The sequence below is a fragment of the Macrobrachium nipponense genome, chromosome 3, assembly GCF_015104395.2.
Source record: "Macrobrachium nipponense isolate FS-2020 chromosome 3, ASM1510439v2, whole genome shotgun sequence".
Taxonomy (NCBI): Eukaryota; Metazoa; Arthropoda; class Malacostraca; order Decapoda; family Palaemonidae; genus Macrobrachium; species Macrobrachium nipponense.
In genome coordinates, this window is record NC_087202.1 from 77658837 (window position 1) to 77681482 (window position 22646).

The 22646-nt window shown below is 38.7% G+C and overlaps 6 protein-coding genes across 8 annotated transcripts in view; 1 reads left to right on the plus strand and 5 right to left on the minus strand.

The window, feature by feature from the left end:
• LOC135221829 (elastin-like) overlaps nt 1–22646 on the plus strand; it is a 241857-nt gene that overhangs the window by 120972 nt on the left and 98239 nt on the right. Inside the window, exon 3 of one of the 3 annotated variants that reach the window (XR_010316098.1) lies at nt 22267–22311. The exons of the other annotated variants lie outside the window; for them this stretch is intronic. The gene's annotated coding sequence lies outside the window, so the exon portion shown is untranslated. The remainder of the gene's footprint in view (nt 1–22266; nt 22312–22646) is intronic. 3 annotated transcript variants of the gene reach the window in all.
• On the minus strand, nt 3736–4703 carry LOC135221824 (uncharacterized). The gene is made up of 2 exons (XM_064259724.1): nt 4672–4703; nt 3736–4488 (listed from the first exon to the last, which is right to left on the minus strand). The coding sequence occupies exon 2, from the start codon at nt 4486–4488 to the stop codon at nt 3874–3876; it is 615 nt and encodes a 204-aa protein (XP_064115794.1). The 5' UTR covers nt 4672–4703; the 3' UTR covers nt 3736–3873.
• On the minus strand, nt 6460–7412 carry LOC135222225 (uncharacterized). The gene is made up of 2 exons (XM_064260355.1): nt 7384–7412; nt 6460–7234 (listed from the first exon to the last, which is right to left on the minus strand). The coding sequence occupies exon 2, from the start codon at nt 7232–7234 to the stop codon at nt 6584–6586; it is 651 nt and encodes a 216-aa protein (XP_064116425.1). The 5' UTR covers nt 7384–7412; the 3' UTR covers nt 6460–6583.
• On the minus strand, nt 10926–11858 carry LOC135222226 (uncharacterized). The gene is made up of 2 exons (XM_064260357.1): nt 11831–11858; nt 10926–11654 (listed from the first exon to the last, which is right to left on the minus strand). Exon 2 carries the CDS (start codon nt 11652–11654, stop codon nt 11046–11048), a length of 609 nt encoding a protein of 202 aa, XP_064116427.1. The 5' UTR covers nt 11831–11858; the 3' UTR covers nt 10926–11045.
• Nucleotides 15567–16652, minus strand: LOC135221825 (uncharacterized). Its single transcript, XM_064259725.1, has 2 exons — nt 16540–16652; nt 15567–16305 (listed from the first exon to the last, which is right to left on the minus strand). The coding sequence occupies exon 2, from the start codon at nt 16303–16305 to the stop codon at nt 15706–15708; it is 600 nt and encodes a 199-aa protein (XP_064115795.1). The 5' UTR covers nt 16540–16652; the 3' UTR covers nt 15567–15705.
• On the minus strand, nt 21201–22291 carry LOC135221832 (uncharacterized). The gene is made up of 2 exons (XM_064259732.1): nt 22158–22291; nt 21201–21959 (listed from the first exon to the last, which is right to left on the minus strand). The coding sequence occupies exon 2, from the start codon at nt 21957–21959 to the stop codon at nt 21336–21338; it is 624 nt and encodes a 207-aa protein (XP_064115802.1). The 5' UTR covers nt 22158–22291; the 3' UTR covers nt 21201–21335.

The following is a 22646-nucleotide window of genomic DNA, read 5'->3' on the forward strand; positions in this document are numbered from 1 at the left end:
CTAATGTCTATGGATGTGTTCGTTCTAATACTTTGTCTTATTTTGGGTCCGGGATTTGAATGATGTTTCCATTACTGTAAGTGTGAGTGAACGGAGGTCATTGCATCCATTAAGTAATAGAAGAAGTGTCTTAGCTGAGATAGGCTAGTTTGTAAGGATGTGTTCGTTCTAATACTTTGTCTTATTTTGGGTCTAAGATTTGAATGATGTTTACATTACTGTTAGTGTGAGTAGTGTCTTAACTGAGATAGGCTAGTTTGTAAGGATGTGTTCGTTCTTATTAATGTTGAAGGAGCAGTCCATCCGAGGGCATGATTAGAATCGAAAGGTTTTATGACTTAGCATGGCAGTTATGTACGTAAGTCTTATTTTATTCTAAGCATTTAAGTCATGCTGTTGAGATGCCATAGTCTCGTAAGAAAGTAATATATGATTTGCAATATTCTAAGTAATACTAGAAATGCAAGTCACAAAATGACCTTTCCATGATGACACGCTATTCAGTTAGGTGTCACCGGTGAAATTTTGGAGTTTAGTTTTAAAGGTCACAGAAACTGAAAGAATGTACAAAGAAAGTTAATTTACTTGAATATGAATATGTGAGATTTTCCATAACACGTAATAATTCATATATTTGGATAGGCTTTAATGAATGAAGATTGAAGGGATCGTACTTGCGAATTCCTACTAGAATTTAGTTTTATCCGCAAAATAAGATTTGTAGGTAATTGATATCTGGGCCAATCTTACTGGTTTCAAGATTTAGATAGAAGAGGAGGGTTGAGAATTAGGCTAATGACTAATGACCATATCTCATAGAAGACGCTAAGCATTTACAGAACTTACTCCACTCTTTTATGGAGTTTAGTATGGGGGAAAATGAGTCGCAATGAACCTCGAACACCTAACAGAAGGAAGGTAAGTTAAGTGATCTTTAATTAAAGCAAGTGAGTTTTCCCTCACATTTTACTCCTTGAAATTCATGATCTAATTCTTTTTTCCTACGTTGGTGACGTCATCTCGCTCAAACGGATAAGTGGTTGGTCTTATTCCATCCGCAAGAATAGAACAAAAATTCTTGCAACGAACGTGGACATTGTTATTTCATGGAATATACAAATGTGAGGACAATCTGCTTTTAGAAAATACAGATAAGCTTTTTTTTCTATAGAAAGAAAATAAAAAAAATGAAAATTCACAGTAAAAAGTTATATGGAAAACTTATGGGTAAAATGTAAAAATGTAGGAAGCTATTTCTTCCCTGATAAAAAATGAATTCGTGGGCGTTAAGGTCTGTAATAAAGTCTAAAAAGTCACTAACTGAACCCAACTCTACGAAAGAACACTGGTTTAACTACAGTCAGAAAAGGACTACAAAAACTTGGAGAAATAAATACACTTATTTTTATCAACGCTTTGAGGCGCTGGCGTGATCGCTCATTTCCTGGTTCTCTCTCTCTCTCTCTCTCTCTCTCTCTCTCTCTCTCTCTCTCTCTCTCTCTCGTTATTTCTAGTTCTGATGACAGTGTCTAAACTCGGTTTTTAATGTTATGATATTTAATGACTTGCTCATATCCTCGGTTAAATATAAAGGCGGTCAGTCAATATTTGTGAGTTAAATTAACAATGAATTTATCTTTTTAAACGTAATTGTTTTACAGTCATGTTCAACGAAGTATCAACTTTTGTCTTAGGAGTGTCTTCGAAAAAAAATTGTTTTTGGGACGTCATAAGGTTTTTCTGTATTCGTCTTTCTGAGCTGCCAGTAAATCGACTTAATTTAGCTTGAGGTTTACTTATTTAAAGACTTGGTCTTCTGATCGGATTAACACACGCATAACTGTGTTAAGTTATATTCAACTTTGAACCCTTTCCTCTAACAGGGGAAGTGGCCTTAGCAGACTAACAACACAACTATCTCGTCCATATTTGATGAACCTTTCTGTGCTAAACTTTCATATAGTTACTCTATTGAATTTATATATTCTTTTACACCACTCAATTATCCTCCATTCACTCTATATGAACATATTGTCTTAAAACATTCAGATACAATCTTTCACTTATACCAATATATATATATATATATATATATATATATATATATAATATATATATATATATATATATATATATATATATATATATATATATATATATTCCAGTTTTACGTATCTCCACATTGTTCAGCGTTTCCGTTTTTATATCAGTCTCTTACACAAACAGCTCATCTCCAGAGTTGCAGCCTTTCTTCTTTCAGTGACAATCGGCAGCCACACCACATTTACATAAAGGAGGGCTGGATCAATAACCCCGTCACATATTTACATTTATGCTTCAGAAGTAACTCCAACTTTCTTCCCGGTCTTTTGCACACGGCCTGCTACCTTCCTTCTTTCAATGAAGTGACTCCCTTCTCACCCTACCAATATGTGTTACGTTTATTTACTATGGCCTGTACGAATGAACCACTTCCATTCTTCCACAATTCAAATTAAGATTCATTACAGCGTCAAGTTTACATTGTTCAAGTTTTCCCTCATCAGGTTTTGCTCGCATTTACTCCGAACTTCAGGCCCTTGCAAACTGTCGGTCTATTTCACTAGTTTCTGCAGTATCTTTTTCTTATCCCCAATCAGCACTGTATCTTCTGAAAACATCCGTCATTCCACACTTCGCTCATTACTCATTTTCTTGTAATGTAAATTTGCATCTAACCGATTCTCTTTCCCTGACTGCTGTGTAAGGATTGGTGCCTTCAGTGCACCTCACGTCGTGCATTGTAGGCATTGTTTAGGGTTATTTGCTGCGTCCTTATGGCCCTTATTTGCAACCCCTATCATTCCTTTTGCTGTACCTCCGTTCATATTCTCTTTCTAGATCATGATGATGCCTATTTACACATGTAGATAAAATTATACATACTACTATACTATGTATTGCAGGGCTACATTTTATTTTGTATTTTTAAGATGTTCAATCAGGTTTGTTGTATGTAGTAAAACTGTGAGTAGTATGAAATGTAACTCAATCATTGAAATACATTTTATCCTTTGTGAGATACAGAATACCCAATGTAAATATTGGAAATGAAGCTTATTATTATTATTTTCCATCCTCTGCTAACATTCTCCACACAGTAGTCCTAAGTGTTCTTAACACTTTACTTGCTAAGGTGCTACAGTTATGTAGTGCGGATGAATGGTGCTGTTGTTTTTTTTATAATGTTTTGCACCAAATGTGTTGCATAGCTGTAGTGTAACAATACAGAATTCTGGAAGTTCAGGCTGCCAGATTTTAAGAATAAGTATTTTAGTTGCTTCCATTGATATGTGACCTCTGGATTGTGGATTTACTTCAAACTACTTTAAATATTTACAAGTAGTTTAGCCTAGCGATTATGATTATGATTATTATTATTATTATTATTACTGATATTGCTTCTGCGATTACGGCAGTGTCTGTTACACAGAATAAGGAATTAATTTTTGCTTCCTGTTCCACTGTACATGGAATAAATTTAATGCTTAGTTGCTAGAGTGTTTGCGTAGCTACAAAGAAAACGTTCAACCGAATTTGTTCATTGAGTGACAACATAGTTTTTGATAGACAGATTAGAATGAGTTCCTTTTCAATCTGTAAATGCTTTTAATTGATGGGGAAAAAAGTGAAGCAAAAGGGTGATAATGGGGTTGGGGTATTTGTCAAGGAATTATGCAAATCATATATACTATATAGTGTATTATCAAAGATTTTATTTAGAGAATGAGATATCATATACTTATTCAGGCACTGTACATTAATTACAAAGAAACGTTTTTACAAGGGGAGTGGGGATATTTTTACAGAGGAAGCTTTGGAGTGAAAGGCGTCTTAGCGACGTCCGAAGCCTAGAGGGGGCTTGCACACGTGCTGCTGCAGACAGGTGTCGAAGCAGCACTTGTCAACACCACCGCAGGCGCCATCGTTGGAGCAGGGTGCTGGTGGGAGGAAGTTCCTGACGGGTGGACAGAGGGGGCGGACGGGAGGGCAGAATCCTGGTTTGACTACTCCAGCAAAGCTCTGGGGTTCGTGGGCGCTCTCGCAGCAGTAGGCCTGACCCTGGGGCGTCCTGCACCAGTAACGGCAGTCACTTGGGGGCCTGACAGCACCGAGACCGCCAATACCACCAATACCGCCGATACCCCCAATGCCACCAAGCCCACCAAGAGCACCCAAACCAGCACCTATTCCTCCCAGTCCTCCTAATCCTCCTCCAAATCCTCCCTGTACTCCAAATCCTCCTCCAAATCCTCCGCCAATACCACCGCCAAAGCCACCATCGAAGAATCTGTTTGATCCCTGCTTTCTTCCTGCTCCGGTACGACCCTCGACGCCCCCAGCAGCGTTATCGTCGTCGTGGTCGTCGTCGTCAGTGCGGGAAGGGGAGCCGCTATCGTCAGCAGCCACGAGGGCCACGACGGCAATCAGCAACCACAGGAACTTCATCTGAAAGAGGAGATTTTGTTACGGGTATTGTTCAACGCAACCGGTAAAATGTTTCACTAGAAGTCCTGCCAATCACTTTGCCAGAGGAACAAGTACAATCACTTATCCATGAGCGTAATTGATTGTACTCCTTATGGCAAGTGACGTATTTCACGTTCTTAAAGATGTGGTATGGAAGGTCACCTTCTGTATCTCTGACTTTGGAGTAGAGTGGAGTGATGGTCTTGGGTGAGGAGCTCTTTATATACTAAACCAAATCACTTGTTGTTGACCTTGTGTCGTCACTCGCCAGGTGTAGGTAAAAAAAAAAATTGTGAAAGGATGTTGCTTTTGCTTAGGCACAGGTAAAAGAAAAAAATGTCCTTGAGTGTCATAGTTTTGTCCATAGAGAGAGCTAAATATTTACTATGTACGTATATACCCATTGAATAAAGAAAGAAAGATCACAACTAGGAAAAGGAACCGTAGCTATGCCCAAAATATAGTAAAGACAATACGATATTTTAATCCATATCGTATTATGCGAATGAACTGAATAAAAAACTCAAGAAAAGAGCAAAACCCGAAATATTTTGATACAATTATACAGAGAATAAACAAAGACTAGTTGAGCTTTCCTTTTCCCTGTTTAATTGAAGAGAAGAGGAAGAGAGAGGCTTTAATTTGAGAGAGAGAGAGACGAGAGAGAAGAGGAGAGAGAGAGAGAGAGAGAGAGAGAGAGAGAGAGAGAGAGAGCTAAGTATGGAGAAATATAGAATTGTAAGGCGGCATAACGTTCAAAGATAGGATTTTATTCCACGTAAAATTTATAATTTACAAGCCGAGCGCATTTTAAATATTACCTCATGTTTTGAACGGGGTATGTTTTTCGAAAGTGAAAATTGTCAAAGCGCAGTGTTAAACCGCGACCTTTATTTGCTTGCCCATGGATATGTAAAACTAAAATGGACTCTTAAGGAAGAAGGAGAATAATATTTATTAATTGTGTTAATTTCATTAATATGTATGATGAATCCGGTTAGCAACAGTCTGATATGCATACCAATATCAGTTTTAATTCAAACTTATGAATGTCTTTTCGTGGTACCAAGAAAGGTATTCGTATAACATTTAGCTAAAAAGTGCCTGACAATTACAATGAAAGTATCTGCCACTATAGCCAATCTTTGACGAGATGAAAAAACTACCCGAATACTCTGTGCGAAGGAAATTGTAAGGGTACAAATTCCTAAGATAAAAGAAATAAACTATGGTTCCAAGTTTATCCCGTATTTAGTTCTATTGCTTTACCTTCTAGCTTTCTATTGGACTTTTCAAACATTTGATTGATGTTTTTCCAAAAAACACTTCATCTTAATATATCATGAAATGCTGAGACGGGGATTTTGTTTGCATTATCATTGTTTTCTCTTATTTCTTCTCGTTTACTCTATGTAACGGTTGCCGGTTAATCTTCGTTTGTGCTAATGCCCTGGCATGTATTTCTCCACTTAAATACTATTTTCAAGATTCGGAAAACGGAGAGAGAGAGAGAGAGAGAGAGAGAGAGAGAGAGAGAGAGAGAGAGAGAGACGGTCTTCATGATAATTGTGTTTATCAAGTGACCTGGATATTTGAGTGTTGTAGAGGAGTGTAAGAGTAAATAGTACATCTTCCTCCATTTAACATGTATTTTTCTTATTTTTTCTGGTTTTTATTAGAATCCAGCTAAATACTGATGTCCTTGAAATCGACTTATTCAATGAAAATTACCTTTATTAACCAATGGTTGACTGGCTCTCTCTCTCTCTCTCTCTCTCTCTCTCTCTCTCTCTCTCTCTCTCTCTCTCTCTCTCTCTCTCTCTCTCTCTCAGACGATGGAAAGTGCTTTGCATATTTTAGAAAAAAGTGCTTTCGGTTTTTCATCGCAATGTAATGTTGTCAAAAAGAAAAGGATGTGGAATTAGTTAAGTAAATCTCTTTCTGTAGGAATAGCTTTAAACTTTTCTGTATTTACCCATATTTAAAATTCACAGAATTAGGTAATTTACAGCAATTATGAGAGAATCGTATTACAAGGGGATTAGACAGGGAAGCCCTCAGAAGAGCGGACTGTTTAGCGTCCAAACCCTTGAATGGGCTTGCAGACGTGCTGCTGCAGACAGGTGTCGAAGCAACACTTGTCAAAACCACCGCAGGCGCCATCGTTGGAGCAGGGTGCTGGTGGGAGGAAGTTCCTGACGGGGGGACAGAGGGGGCGGACGGGAGGGCAGAATCCTGGTTTGACTACTCCGACGAGGCTCTGGGGTTCGTGGGCGCTCTCGCAGCAGTAGGCTTGACCCTGGGGAGTCCTGCACCAGTAGCGGCAGTCACTTGGGATGCTTGGGGGCCTGACAGCGCCGATACCACCGATACCGCCGATACCACCGATACCGCCGATACCACCGATACCACCGAGACCTCCAATGCCACCAAGCCCACCTCCCAAACCAGGAGCGATTCCTCCAAATCCTCCCGGTCCTCCCAGTCCTCCAAAGCCACCGATTCCACCGCCGATGCCTCCGCCAAAGCCACCATCGAAGAATCTGTTTGATCCCTGACTGGTGCCTGCTCCGGTACGACCTTCGATGATACCTCCAGCAGCGTCGCTGGCGTGGTCGTCGTGGTCATCGTGGTCGTCATGGTCGTCGTCAGAGTGAGAAGGGGAGCCGCTATCGTCTGCAGCCACGAGGGCCAGGACGGCAATCAGCAACCACAGGAACTTCATCTGGAGAAAAGTAAATATATAAACGTAGATTTTATCCCAAGTAATTTTTTCGGTTCATCAAACAGTAATCATTAATAACGAACTAGTGCCATATATCAGTTGTTTAGCCTTAACTATAAATAACAAGGTAATGCTTTGTAATCAATTACCTTCTCTGTCTCAACCGCTGAAGGAGAGTGGAGTAATGAGCATGGATGCAACGACTCTTTATATACAATGGCAGCACGTCGGTGACCTTGTCTTGTCATGCTTTACAAAAAAGGAAAAAAAAGGAAAGGAAAGTATCTCAGTGGGAAAAACTCGAAAAGGTTTTTTTTTTACTTGATGCTTGTAATTACAGTATTTGAGCTTTGAAATGAAGGAGTCTTACAAATGTGGAAGAGACGACCTCAGGTGTTGAGGTAGAATACGATACGGAATGAGATTGGGCGCATTTTTTGTGCTTGTTTTGAATAAAAAAGAAAAAGTGAATATTATTGCCATTTGGTAATAAAGGTTAACGAAAGGTGGCATTGGAATTGGAAGATAAGATTTAGGCTAAACGCCAAGCGGTGGGACCTATGAGGTCATTCAGCGATGAAAATAACGTTGAAACAATTGTTAGGAAGGGGTGGGGAGTAAGATGGAAGAAAGGTAATATGAACGGAGGTAAAGTAAAAAGGAATGAAAGGGTTTGCAGCTAGGGGCCGAAAGGACGCTGCAAAGAAACTCAAGTAACGCCTATAGTGAGCCGTGTGAGGTGTACGGTGACGAAAAGGTTAGTACTCCCCTCAAAGTATCAATTTTAAATTTGTGTTGAAGAAACTATTAAAGGATGAGAATTAATCGCGTTATCTGCTGTGATACTTATAACGAACTGCAATAAAAAGTTAAGTATATCTTAGTTTAACCAGACCACTGAGCTGATTAACAGATCTAGGGCTGACCTGATGGTCACCTAGCAACGGGACCTACAGCTTATTTTGGGATCCGAACCACATTATATCGAGAAATGAATTTCTATCACCAGAAATAAATTCCTCGGATTCCGCGTTGGCCGAGCCGAGAATCGAACTTCGGACCACCAAATTGGTAGCCGAGCGCGAAAACCACTCGTCCAACGAGGAAGTACGAACTGCAGTAGCTGTATTGACGACGAAGGTGACAAAAATTGGTTCAAAAAATGAAAACACATTTATCCGAATTTTTACAAATCTATCGACTTTTCTCTATATATAAACTCATGAATAAATTCGCTTTACGTGCTGCAGCCAGATATCACGCATACCGCGATCATTCTCTTTGTAATATTTTAATCATACTCCCTTTGGTTTTGAGTCAGTCTTGATGCAAGGTTATTTTTTTTTTCTTTCTGCGATGAAAGCGCCTCAGTGGCGTGGTTGGTATGGTGTGGGTGTGCCACCTCGGTGGCCGCAAGGTCGATTCTCGGGCATTTCACTGAGGAGTGAGAGAAGTGTATTTCTGGTGATAGAAGTTCACTCTCGACGTGGTTCATAAGTCACGTAAAGCCGTTGGTCCCGTTGCTGAATAACCACTGGTTCCATGCAACATAAAAACACCATACAAACAAACAAAGCTTTCTGCAATGATGTAAAACTCAACCATATCTTAGTTTAACCGAACCACTGAGCTGATGAACAGCTCTCCCAGGGCTGGCCCAAAGGATTAGATATTTTTACGTGGCAATAGGAACCAATTGGTTACTTAGCAACGGGACCTACAGCTTATTGTGGGATCCGAACCACATCAAGAAATGAATTTCTATCACCAGAAACAAATTCCTCCGATTCCTTGCTGGCAGAGTGGGGAATCTAACCCGGACCCTGAGATCAGTAGTCGAGCACGTAACCGACTCGTCCAACGAGGAACTGCGATGATGTAAAATTTGCGTTCAACCGTCCTCTTTTATTTTACATGAGCATTACAAATGGAAAAGCGTGATAATCCGTGAAGGCTTGGTAGTTTTCGCATTCAGCGCTGCTCAAGCGCTACTCGGCGCATTGTGTGCGAATTCCACGCTGGTCACCTGATCTGATCTGGAGTGCTCCGGATACAGCGACACGTGGAACGGAAGTAGTGTCAACATGGAAACTCGTAGAAGCTCTTATCCGGTTAAAAATCCGGATTATGGGTGTGCCATGGGGGATGGTGTACATTCGTTTGTACCCAGCGGGAAGGCCTGATAAGGCAAGTGTGAGATTTTTTGTGAATTTTTTTTCATTTTATGTATAGGAAGCTGTCGAGTTTGAAAATTCCATGCTCCAATTTTCCTGTCGAAAGGGCGAGTCAAGATGTTTGTTAACATTCAGCAACTTACCGTGTCTTTTATCAATTTTTTAAAAAATCTTTGTCATTTGTATTTTCTGTGCATTTTATTTAACATTCATTTTTAGTGTTGTGGGAAATATTCCAGTCTATTTTATTTTCTTTTTAACGAGAGATGTTCTTCTCTTTTAACAGACGTTTCATGGATAAGCCATGAAATGGGGTGCAAAATCATGGGTCGCTCGGGTCTGGTTAGACAAATGTCTTAATGTGAATTGGTGACTCACAGACATTGATAATAATATGGAGTATTTTGTGACAGGACGGGGATGGGAATTTGGAATTTGATTCTCACTTTTATTATCGCTTATGTTTTATTAATGTTTGGAGTGACGGTTTAATAATCTGCTATTAGCTTATCTTTCATCTAACCGGTCTTATGTTGGGTTTGCAGAATAAAGTATATTTTTGTATACCAGGTGTGATTTACGCCCACTTCGATTAGCGCCTCAGTGGCGTGATCGGTATGGTCTTGGCCTGCCACCTCGGTGGCACAGCGAGTTCGATTCTCGGGCATTCCATTGAGGGGTTAGAGATGTGTATTTCTGGTGATAGAAGTTCACTCTCGACGTGGTTCGGAAGTCACGTAAAGCCGTTGGTCCCGTTGCTGAATAACCACTGGTTCCTTGCAACGGAAAAACACCGTACAAACAAACAAACAAATGCACACTAGATTAGATGTAGGTTTTTTCTTAAGATTCATTAGAGAGAGAGAGAGAGAGAGAGAGAGAGAGAGAGAGAGAGAGAGAGAGAGAGAGAGAGAGAGAGAGGCTGTCTGTTCCCTGCGGTCACGACTGCCAACTCCTAATATTCCTACATGTAAGGGTTTTAACACATGCGTGTATTATCCTTTCCATTCTCATATTAGGTATTCACAGTAATATGTGACTGGAGAATTTAAAGGAGTGTCGTAGAGGCGTGTCAGAATTTAATAATGAATTTCAGTCGACAAAGGCTTCGCCATATCAGGGAAATTTTCCATTGCAGCGGATTGCAGAGTATTGAGGACTTTCTAGTAAGACGTTTGTGGTTGTGTCTGTAACGAGAAGGTCTTTCTATAATCTTCATCGTTCCAGTTGGCTTTCTTTCATTTTGAAACTTAACTTTAAACAATTTTTTTGTTTCCTTTAGGGTCGGACTACCTGTTGATGGCCTTGAAGTCGACCCTTGCAAAAAAAGGGAGGGAGGGGATTTTCTCTTTCATTTAGACAATGGGAAGAATTTTGTATATTTTTGGAAATCAGAAAGATTCCGCTTTTCCTGCCAGCGTGGTATTTTCACTAAAGCAAGAGCAATAGCAGACAGAAGAGTAGTTTAATAAGTATAGCGCACCTTTATATGTGGGAAGAGCTTTAAAGAAAGCAGGTTATTAACTATCACTATTTATTTGTAATTAACATTCATAGAATTAGGTGATGTACAGTAATTACACGAGAATCTTTTTACAATTGGACTAGACAGGGAAAGCCCCAGAATAAGAGACCTTTTAACGTCCAAACCCGAGAGGGGGCTTGCACACGTGCTGCTGCAGACAGGTGTCGAAGCAGCACTTGTCAACACCACCGCAGGCACCATCGTTGGAGCAGGGTGCTGGTGGGAGGAAGTTCCTGACGGGGGGACAGAGGGGGCGGACGGGAGGGCAGAATCCTGGTTTGACTACTCCGACGAGGCTCTGGGGTTCGTGGGCGCTCTCGCAGCAGTAGGCCTGACCCTGGGGAGTCCTGCACCAGTAGCGGCAGTCACTTGGGATGCTTGGGGGCCTGACAGCGCCGATACCACCGATACCGCCGATACCACCGATACTACCGATTCCGCCAATACCGCCGATACCCCCAATGCCACCAAGCCCACCCAAACCAGCACCGATTCCTCCCAGTCCTCCCAGTCCTCCCAATCCTCCTAATCCTCCAAATCCTCCTCCAAGTCCTCCGCCAATACCACCGCCAAAGCCATCATCGAAGAATCTGTTTGATCCCTGCTGTCTTCTTCCACCGGTACGACCCTCGACGCCTCCAGCAGCGTCGTCGTGGTCGTCGTCGTGGTCGTCTGCAGCCACGAGGGCCACGACGGCAATTAGCAACCACAGGAACTTCATCTGGAGAGGAATTATATAAATAGATATATAAACGTAGATTGTATTCTAAATATTTTATTTTTTCATTTCATAAAGTCTTTATTAATAACGAATTAATGCAATATTTCAATTATTTAGTCTTGACCGTAAATGATAAAGTACTGCTTTTTTACATGCAAGAACTGTCAATGAATTACCTTCTCTGTCTCAACCGCTGAAGGAGAGTGGAGTAATGATCAGGGATGCAACGACTCTTTATATACAATGGCAGCATGTTGCTGGCCTTGTCTTGTCATGCTTGGAAAAGAAGAAGAAAAAAAAACTGATGGCATCCGTGTCAAAGAAAAACAAAAACTCGAAAATGGGCTGTATTACGTAATGTTTGTCATTACAGATTTTTTTTTTTTTAGAAGGAGTCTTTAAAGGAAAGGACCTCGGCTTTCCAGATATAGCGGTGATTGACGGCATAAATCATGGAAAATTTGAAGCAGAGTTCCAGGGAACTTGGTGAAGTTCCTGTCTGAGGATTACGAGACGGAGCGCTTACAACTTTTTAGATTCCCGGTTTTTTAGATTTAGCTGGCCTTATGCCAGCACGGGCTCTTGCTCCTAAAGCAGCCCGTAAAAGAAATCCCGTTTTTAAAAATGGATATTACATTCATGTTTAATGAAATAAAGATTTTCAATTGATTGCAGTAATATATATCTTGTTTTTAAAAAGTGAATTAGTTTTAAAATATAAGACCATATTTCTCTGACTTTATGCAAATTGGCTAAATGTTAGTTTGGTGCAGCAATACATCGAATAAACTTTATCAGTTGACGATGTTTTATGTATAAACTTGTATACGTATGATTTTTGTTCTGTAACCGACTTTTCCAATACCAAAATTAAACTCTTTGATAATATATATGTACATTTCTTGATACTTGCAATGTCTTACTGTCCTTACCCTTACTACAAAAAAGGGCTTTTGTGTCTATCTGTGACTTCTTGCTAGTTGCACCAGATCGGTAAATTTTATTGCAAAGTTGATAATTTTCTTTAGAATGGATATGAAGTTTTCAAAGTCCATTCTTCTGCCTGTCTAGTCTTGCATTGGCGCACGAGTTGGGACTTCATTTATAGGTAAACATTTTTTCCAGTTAGTTGTTAGTAGACTTTAAAGGCTTGTTTACTTAAAATATGAATTTCATATCATATTCATTCCATAGTTTTGATGGAGTATTGCATCCATGATATATATATATATATATTATATATATATATATATATATAATATATATATATATATATATATACTATATATATATATATATATATATATATATAAAAGAAAGATCCACAGTCAGATACTTGTGTATATATATGTATATATATACATGTATATATATACATATATATATATGTATGTATTAGAAAGATCCAGTCAGATACTTTGTGTTTATGTATGTATGTATATATATATATATATATATATATATATATATATATATATATATATATATATATATTAGAAGGATCCACTGTCAGACTCTTGTGTGTGTGTGTATATATATATATATATATATATATATATATATATTATATATATATATATATATATATGATTCACAAGCATTAAGTCACATTTCGTTTTCTATCCAGTTCACAATACGTTGGGAATAACACCCCCAAAAGGGATTTATGAGTGATAAAGTCTTCGTCATCAGTGGGATTCGAACTGCCGCCTGGTTGGGAAACCGAAAATACGGTGAATCTGACCGCAGAGCCATCGCGAGAGAATATAAGTTGATATCGACTCTACTGTACATATGCTTTCTGAATTCAGGCATATGTGCAGCAGAGCCTAAATCTACTTATACCTCTCCTAATGAATATTTTCCTCTTAAGGGTAAGTCGTCCCAGAATTATAGCAAATTGGCTATTAAACGAAATTTATGGCTTAATATTTGTGAATATGAAAAATGGTCACTGTATGTGATATATATATATATATATATATATATATATATATATATATATATATATATATATATATATATATTTATATATATATATATATATATATATATATATATATTTATATATGCGTGTGTGTGTGCGTGCATATATTACATACACTCATATATATATACATATATATATAATATAATCTATATATATTATGCTTATAATATATATGTTATATATATATATATTATTATATAATATTATATATATTATCTAATACTAATATATAGATATATAGAGGATATACTATATATATATAGATTAGATATAATACTTATATCTCCAATAGATATTTATTAAGATATAATATATAATATAATATATATATATATTGATCTATGATTATATTAGCTAGAGAGAAGATGAGAGAGGAGAGAGAGAGGTTTTCTTATGGAAACAGTTCGTACTTCATGTTCCTTCAGCAATTTCACCACCAATTCTAAATTAGTTGTTGCACGGTCAAATAAAATCAGTCAAGGAGAATGAAACCCTTTACCGTTAGGAAAATAGAGTTGACTCATTTATTTTTCCTGCTGTTTTAGTAGATGTTTTTGTACATGGTAAAGATCCGAGAGGAATAGGAGGAGCTTCTTAGTTAAATCGTCATTCATCAGAAATTTGTTCCGCTTGGAGATTCAAGATGTGCAACTTAGTATCAATTGTGTTACCTGCTGCTTCATATTTGCGTTGATGTTTCACACAATTATGAAGTAGCAGTTACCTTACTTTTGTAGCTAGCGCCTCAGTGGCGTGGTTGGTATGATCTTGACCTGCCACCTTGGTGGTCGCGAGTTCGATTCTCGAGCATTCAATTGAAGGATCAGTTTCACCACCAATTCTGGTGATAGAAGTTCTCTCTCGACGTGGTTCGGAATTCACGTAAAGCCGTTGGTCCCGTTGCTGGTTCCATGTAACGTAAAAACACCATACACACAAAACAGCTTCATAGATTATGGAATGTAGACCCCGGTTGTAAATGTGCTAGTGTGTGTTTCTTCATGTTGTTATTGAATCCTGAATACCTCATTCTTGTGTACCATTGTACATCTACTGATTTTATCATTATGCATTGTTATTTAACACATAACATACGAGTACTTCAATATGGCCATTTTGTTTAGTATTTTCACTGTTGGATAATGTTAGCATTTCAACTATCGTCATTGAATAACTTTTTAAACATATTTTTAATTTTTTCGTCTTGTGACAGTCTGGGGAAGAAAATTTCCAATTTGTTAGTAAAAATGCTTGATTGTGTTAACAGAATTCTTGATATTTAATCTTTGTCAGTATCTTCATATACTCTGTTATTTATTTATTTATTTTAGATAGTTTCTACTTTATCTTCCTACTTTCAGACTAAGGTCTGTCAGTTGGACTTTGCTACAGATCTTATTACATTACATCAGGCTTAGTATGGGATTTATATGTTTAATTTGTTTAATTGCATGTACTCAACTTACATATGTAAGAAGTCTGTTCTATGTTTATTTATAAAATATTGTAGTACTGTGCATCTAGTTTACGTTTGAAGATATCGTAAAGATTATATACACCAGTTTCTATAATATAATATATATATATATATATATATATATATATATATATATATATAATAGATATGAAGATAAAAGGCCCTAAAAAACACTATTTGAATGTTATGGGCCATTTATCTTCATATTTTAATGTTGTATTGCAGTGCGACGACATTCAATAGTTTATATATATATATAATATAGTGTGTGTGTGTGTGTGTGCGTGTGTGTATTTATATATATATATATATATATATATATATATATATATGTGTGTGTGTGTGTGTGTGTGTGTGTGTGTGTGTGTGTGTATGTGGGTGTGTGTGTGTGTGTGTACAGCAAGTAAGAATACAGTACAGATTAGGAAAATGATATGAATGTAACTTTATAAGCTTACAGTTTATTTCAAGTATAAACTAAACGTCCTTATAGTTACATAGGTACTGTACATTAATTACAAAGAAAGGTTTTACAAGGGGATTGGATACATTTTTGCAGAGGAAGCTTTGGAATGAAGGGCGCCTTAGCGACGTCCGAAGCCGAGTGGGGGCTTGCAGACGTGCTGCTGCAGACAGGTGTCGAAGCAGCACTTGTCAACACCACCGCAGGCGCCATCGTTGGAGCAGGGTGCTGGTGGGAGGAAGTTCCTGACGGGGGGACAGAGGGGGCGGACGGGAGGGCAGAATCCTGGTTTGACTACTCCGACGAGGCTCTGGGGTTCGTGGGCGCTCTCGCAGCAGTAGGCCTGACCCTGGGGAGTCCTGCACCAGTAGCGGCAGTCACTTGGGATGCTTGGGGGCCTGACAGCGCCGATACCACCGATTCCTCCAATACCGCCGATACCCCCGATACCACCGATGCCACCAAGAGCACCCAAACCAGCACCGATTCCTCCTAGTCCTCCCAATCCTCCTCCAAATCCTCCTCCAAATCCACCTCCAAATCCTCCGCCAATACCACCGCCAAAGCCATCATCGAAGAATCTGTTTGATCCCTGTCGTCTTCCTGCTCCGGTACGACCCTCGACGCCTCCAGCAGCGTCGCCGTCGCCTTGGTCGTGGTCGTCGCTATCGTCTGCAGCCACGAGGGCCACGACGGCAATCAGCAACCACGAGTACTTCATCTGGAAGAGAAAAAAATGTGTTGATAATTATTTTCTCAACGAAACTGGTAACATGTTTATTTAGAATTACTGAGAGAATTCTGTTACCGTCGTTGTATTTATCGAGTTGACAAATTCATAAAAAATTGGGAAAAAATGAAAGTAAAATTTTTAAGTGATTTAAAGTTTCTATAACAGAGAAGATATTTTGCATTGTTCGGAAGGTCTCATGATTTTGTGGCTCCTTCGACTAACCTGGAAGGATGTTTTACTTTTGCAGTCACAACGAAAGCAGGGAGAACGATGCGGCAATCACACTTTAGGGGCTTCTTTTATACCTGTGAGAATCAGTTGCTCACCTTCTGTTGATCCAGAAGAAAAAAAAAATGAGGAAAATAAATAAATAGAAATTAGGCTATATATAGTAGCGTCTGCCGAATGCCTTTGCCGATGGAGGAAGTATCTGACGCACAAAAACTTGCATCCATTCTTTGCTTTAATAAACTAGTTACTGAATCATGCTCCTCAGAGATCATTTTACGACGGAGAGTGCTTGTGACACAAAAGAATGTTAACAATGGTGCTAACACTTTGACTGTTCTGTGATTTATTTTTAAGAGAACAGTGAATAATCCAAATTGAATGTTGGAGAAATGTTACTTGAATGTATATAGGGTGTTGATGTCAAGCATATTACGGAAAAAATTAAAATAAAACAGGCGTTTATTTTAAATGTATAGAGCTTTATTTTAATTTTTTCCCCTTTGAAGTGTATGATTAAAAGAAAAAAAAAGTTTACTCTGTTGGCATTAGAATGCTAAAGCTGTTTTTTTTATCACTTCCAGTTTGTCTTCAACCGAAAACGACATTCATCCTTTAGTTGCAAAATTCCACGACATTCATCCCTTAGTTGCAAAATTCCACGAAATTCATCCATTAGTTGCAAAATTCCATGACATTCATCCCCTTAGTTGCCAAATTCCATTTTAAATTCCAATTTCGTCCGTTGATCCTCCGGTACTCGTAGACACGGTCATGTAAGTTTCTAATGACCCGTCTATATATTTAGGCTACGGCAAGAGCTTTGTTTTCGTGAAATATCCTTATTGGGCCATGGGAAACCTTGCGCTCTGAAAATATCACAGGATAAGATCGACAGAGAGAACAAAATCAGCAAAATCCGAGCATGTATTTTTCTTTATTTGATAAGGATGATTACGTTCGTTGACTCACTTTAGATTCACCCATGCTTGCGCTGGCACGGGCACTTGTTAGCGCCCCAGTGCCGTGGTCGGTTTGGTCTTGTTCTGCCACCTCGGTGGCCGCGAGTTTTATTCTCGGGAATTCCATTGAGGGGTCAGAGATGTGTATTTCTGGTGATAGAAGTTCACTCTCGACGTGGTTCGGAAGTCACGGAAAGCCGTTGGTCCCGTTGCAGAATAACCACTGGTTCCATGCAACGTAAAAACACCATACAAACAAATAAGCTCTTGCTCTTGGGCAGCCCGTAATGATGATCAAACTTCTTCCCATGCATCTTTTTATATAGACTTTATCTTAGTCTTTGCTAAAGAGTACAGACTGTTAGTAGATAGTTATTTTTTATGTAGGTATAATGCACTTGATGCGCTGATTTTAGTGATCTAATCGATCCTTTCCTAACTGAGAATGCTTAGTGCTAAAGATATGAATTAGATGGCAGAATATAATGCTAGCTTTCATCTGTGGAGGGACGGCAGTTCAATATTGCGAAAATGTAAGAAAAATATCATGGTCGAACGTGTACCTGTTTGCGCACCTTATACCGTCAAGAGGGTTGCGTGCTTGCCTACCGTTTGGGTAGTTGGGAGGTCGGTTCCCCGCTCTGCCAACGCGGAATCGGAGGAATTTATTTCTGGTGATTAGAAATTAATTTCTCGATATAATGTGGTTCGAATCCCACAAAAAGCTGTAGGTCCCGTTGCTAGGTAACCAGTTGGTTCCTAGCCACTTAAAATATGTGGAATCCGGGCCAGCCCTAGGAGAGCTGTTAATCAGCTCAGCGATCTGGTTTAACTAAGATATACTTATTTATACCGTCAAGATATTCGGTAAGCCTTGTGAGAACCCACGGTTCATCCTTAGAATAAAACCAGTGTTGAGTTATTTGTTCATTTATTCATTGTAGATAGTAAAGATATCAGCTCTTGCCTGGACACTGGAAAAGACTGCTGTCACGGCCTCGAGATCACTTCTTTTTTATGGAAAATAAAGGAAGTGTCTCGGTGAGGTAAAAGAGGAAAGCTTGGCGAAAGAGTAACGCTCGTGATATCCTCTCCTTTCAACAATAGGGTGCCTTATTGACTGAATTTTCTATTGAGGTTATCACGTACCGCATTTCATTGCCTTACGCCAGTTGATGGCAAAATAACCGCGTTTTCTGGAAGCTATACCGAAGCAACTCTCTTTCTGCAGTCTCAAGTATGGAGTGTCCTTGCTTCCGGGTATGCTAAAGCTCATTTCCCTTTCATATTTTCTTATCATTTAATGTTATTTATTGCTAATAGTTATTGTGATAGATATATATATATATATATATATATATATATATATATATATGTGTGTGTGTGTGTGTGTGTGTGTGTCTGTGCACATGTATACGTATATGTATGTGTACGTATAACTAAATCACGAAAATATTAATGGAATGTGATGAATATATAAATAAAGGCAAATGCCCCAAGGGAAAGTGAAACCACGGGTTAGTTGCTAGGCCTTTCGATTTATATATATATATATATATATATATATATATATATATATATATATATATATATATATATATATATGTATATTATATATATATATTATACAGTTCTGTTCATTCGTAATAATTATGTAATGTTTATTTCTAATCCCTTCTGTATTTTTTTTCATATGGAGCAGACTGTTCTGTGCGAGTGCTTGTACTTTAGTATTGTACCATTAAAATGTGTAGTCATTACGAGTAACAATATTAATACAAACACGAAAAGTTGTTAGACATTGCAACAGACCAAAGAAGTCAAGTCGAGGGTGAGCGAAAGTAGATCACAGCAAGACCCAAAAGCGATTGAAGACTGCGTTAAAAAAAGAAAAAAAAAATCGACGAGACTTCCTAAGTCTGGTATGATTAACAATACGAAGGAGAGAGAGAGAGAGAGAGAGAGAGAGAGAGAGTTGTTTTTAAAGAGCATTATTCTAGGACAAATTGCAATCGTAAAGCAAGGGACATGTTCATTTCGGAATAAGGGCCTGGCTAAAGTTCTTTTCATTTGTATTAAAAGAAAATTCATGCCTCTAACTCAGCTTTGTATTTTGCATACAGAAGTCATTATTATTATTATTATATTATTATTATTATTATTATTATTATTATTATTATTATTATATTATTATTATTATTATTATTATTGAAACAGGGACCATCTTTTATGCAGATTTCATTATAGATAATTGATAATTTAGCCAAATTAGTCACGTATTGAACATTATAGTTTTTTTTATTATTCCTTTTGCTTATAGCAAAACTTTAATGTAAGCTGTGCAGTAGTCATCAGTTCTAAGACACATTTTGAATTTACTTTTGTTATTATCCAGAATGAGTGTAAAATCTTATGTAACAAACCAATAAGGTTATGAACTTGGTGACGAACTAACATAGATCAGTGTCATAATATGAAAACTGAGGAAAGCAAAGAAAGAGAAAAATTTAAACGTATTTGTTGCCGATAAACAATATATTTATCATTAGAACAAAATGTTTGATTTTCAAGTGAACTGTACTGACTGTGGTTCTGAAGCAATGATAACTTGAAGGTTGGTGGTTGGTTATGATTTAGCTGGCTTTGTGCCAGTACGGGTTCTTGCTCCTAGAGCAGCCCGTAATAACTTGAAGACTGCTGTATCGAACATCATCAAATTTTTGAGAGAGGGGAATTTTCTCTCTGAAAGGTTGAGGGGCGATTCGAGTGTGAAAACTGGCGTTCTCTTAGCACTCCAAGACTGTGCTCTGAGTTCTGTACGATTTTCAACGCAACATATTGATCGCATCACTGCGAAGTGACTTCAGATTCTTGTGAAGGCTTACCATCAGGGCATTATTCAGTTTACTTTTCTGCATCTATGAAACTTGAGTGACTCCTTCAGTTCCTGCTGATGCATTATACATTTATACTGTCGATTATATGTCAGGTCGTGCAGGCATACAAAGCGCTACGTAGTTGGATTGTTGCAGCTGAGATATCCTAATTACAAGAACGTATTTATAAATCGTGGGAGAGCTGAGAAATTTATTATCATTTCTTTATTTACAAATGTCAGCGGAACTTCGTCGTAATCAAGAGAATTCGTTTGCTGACTCGTCGTAATTGTTTGTTTGTTTGTATGGTGTTTTTACGTTGCATGGAACCAGTGGTTATTAAGCAACGGGATCGTCGTAGTTGTGTACTTGTGTATCCATTTATCAGTAACTTGATCTTTAGTGTTGCTGTTATAAATAATTTCCCCTAATATTTTCACTCTCCATCTTTTCTTGATTTACAATAACAACCTATCAGTTCTAGGGAAGTTTCCCCTCTCCTGATAACTGAATGATCAGTAAGATTTACTTATGCTTTGCATAATGTTCTCGCTAAGTGATCTATCTGGCCATGATCCTTTGAACTTTTAAAGTTTTGTAGGCTTTACCATTTTTATTGGTATTTGAATCATCCGATACTTAAACTGCGTGGAAAAATAATCTTCGTGTTTAGCTTATATCCACAATGCTTGTAGACATCCCCCATTCAACGTAAAGCATGATTTTCAATTTTCTCCTTGTAAGTAAAGCGTAGCCATGGCCTTTTCTATGAGGTAATGAATTGTATACAGGAAATGAGGTATAATTTGCAATCATATTGTTTCTTTATCAGTTTTATTTCTAATTTAGAATTAGAAGTCTTATATATACTCTGTACATTTTTTACAAGGGGTAATTTTTACAAGGGAATTATGGATATTTATGCAGAGAAACTCGTGGTTTAGAGGACTTTTTAGCGACGTCCAAACCCGAGAGGAGGCTTGCACACGTGCTGCTGCAGACAGGTGTCGAAGCAGCACTTGTCAACACCACCGCAGGCGCCATCGTTGGAGCAGGGTGCTGGTGGGAGGAAGTTCCTGACGGGTGGACAGAGGGGACGGACGGGAGGGCAGAATCCTGGTTTGACTACTCCAGCAAAGCTCTGGGGTTCGTGGGCACTCTCGCAGCAGTAGGCCTGACCCTGGGGAGTCCTGCACCAGTAGCGGCAGTCACTTGGGATGCTTGGGGGCCTGACGGCGCCGATACCACCGATTCCTCCAATACCTCCAATGCCACCAAGCCCACCAAGAGCACCCAAACCAGCACCGATTCCTCCTAGTCCTCCTAATCCTCCAAATCCTCCCTGTACGCCAAATCCTCCTCCAAATCCTCCTCCAAATCCTCCGCCAATGCCACCCCCAAAGCCATCATCGAAGAATCTGTTTGATCCCTGCTGTCTTCTTGCTCCGGTACGACCCTCGACGCCCCCAGCTGCGTCGTCGTGGTCGTCGTGGTCGTCGTCAGACTTAGAAGGGGAGCCGCTATCGTCCGCAGCCACGAGGGCCACGACGGCAATCAGCAACCACAAATATTTCATCTGGTTGATGGAAAAAAAAAATCTTTTAAGATGTTTTTAAAACCTCCAAGCACTACTGATTTATGTTATTATTTCTACTTCTCTGAATAGAGCATTGAAATGCATGGCTAATTTTATCGTGAAATTCTTAGCTCAGGTAGAGAGTAAGAATTTATTTTTACCATTTGACGGTAACACAAGTAGCATTATTTTTCTTACCTTGTCAGCAACGACCGAGAGGATCAAGCAGTGTGACTCCAGGACTCTGCTCGAGCTTTATATACACTGTGCCCATTTGCTAACCTTGATCTCATTCGGCTCCTTGCAGGAAGAAGAAGATAGCAGCCAGCGCTGGAATCTTCGCGAGAATAAGGTAAGAAAGAACCTGTAAGATCACTCTTCCCTGGACAGCTTTTTATGAGCTCGGGCTGCTCTGCTAGGGAAGTGAAAGCAACTTATTCTAATGGGATTGTTTTGGTGGAGAATTGCGTTCACATTTATCTTGGCATCTTTAGAGCTCATGACAACCCCAAATGACTGACGTTTGGAATTCGTTTCACGTGAAAATCGAAAATTTGCATGAAGCTTCGACATTATTTGTGATGTGGTTGTAGTAAGACACATAGACATATGTACGTTTTATATGTATATATATGCAATTGTAATAGCCACAATGCCCTCTTAACTTCTTGAATTCTTTGCTCTTTT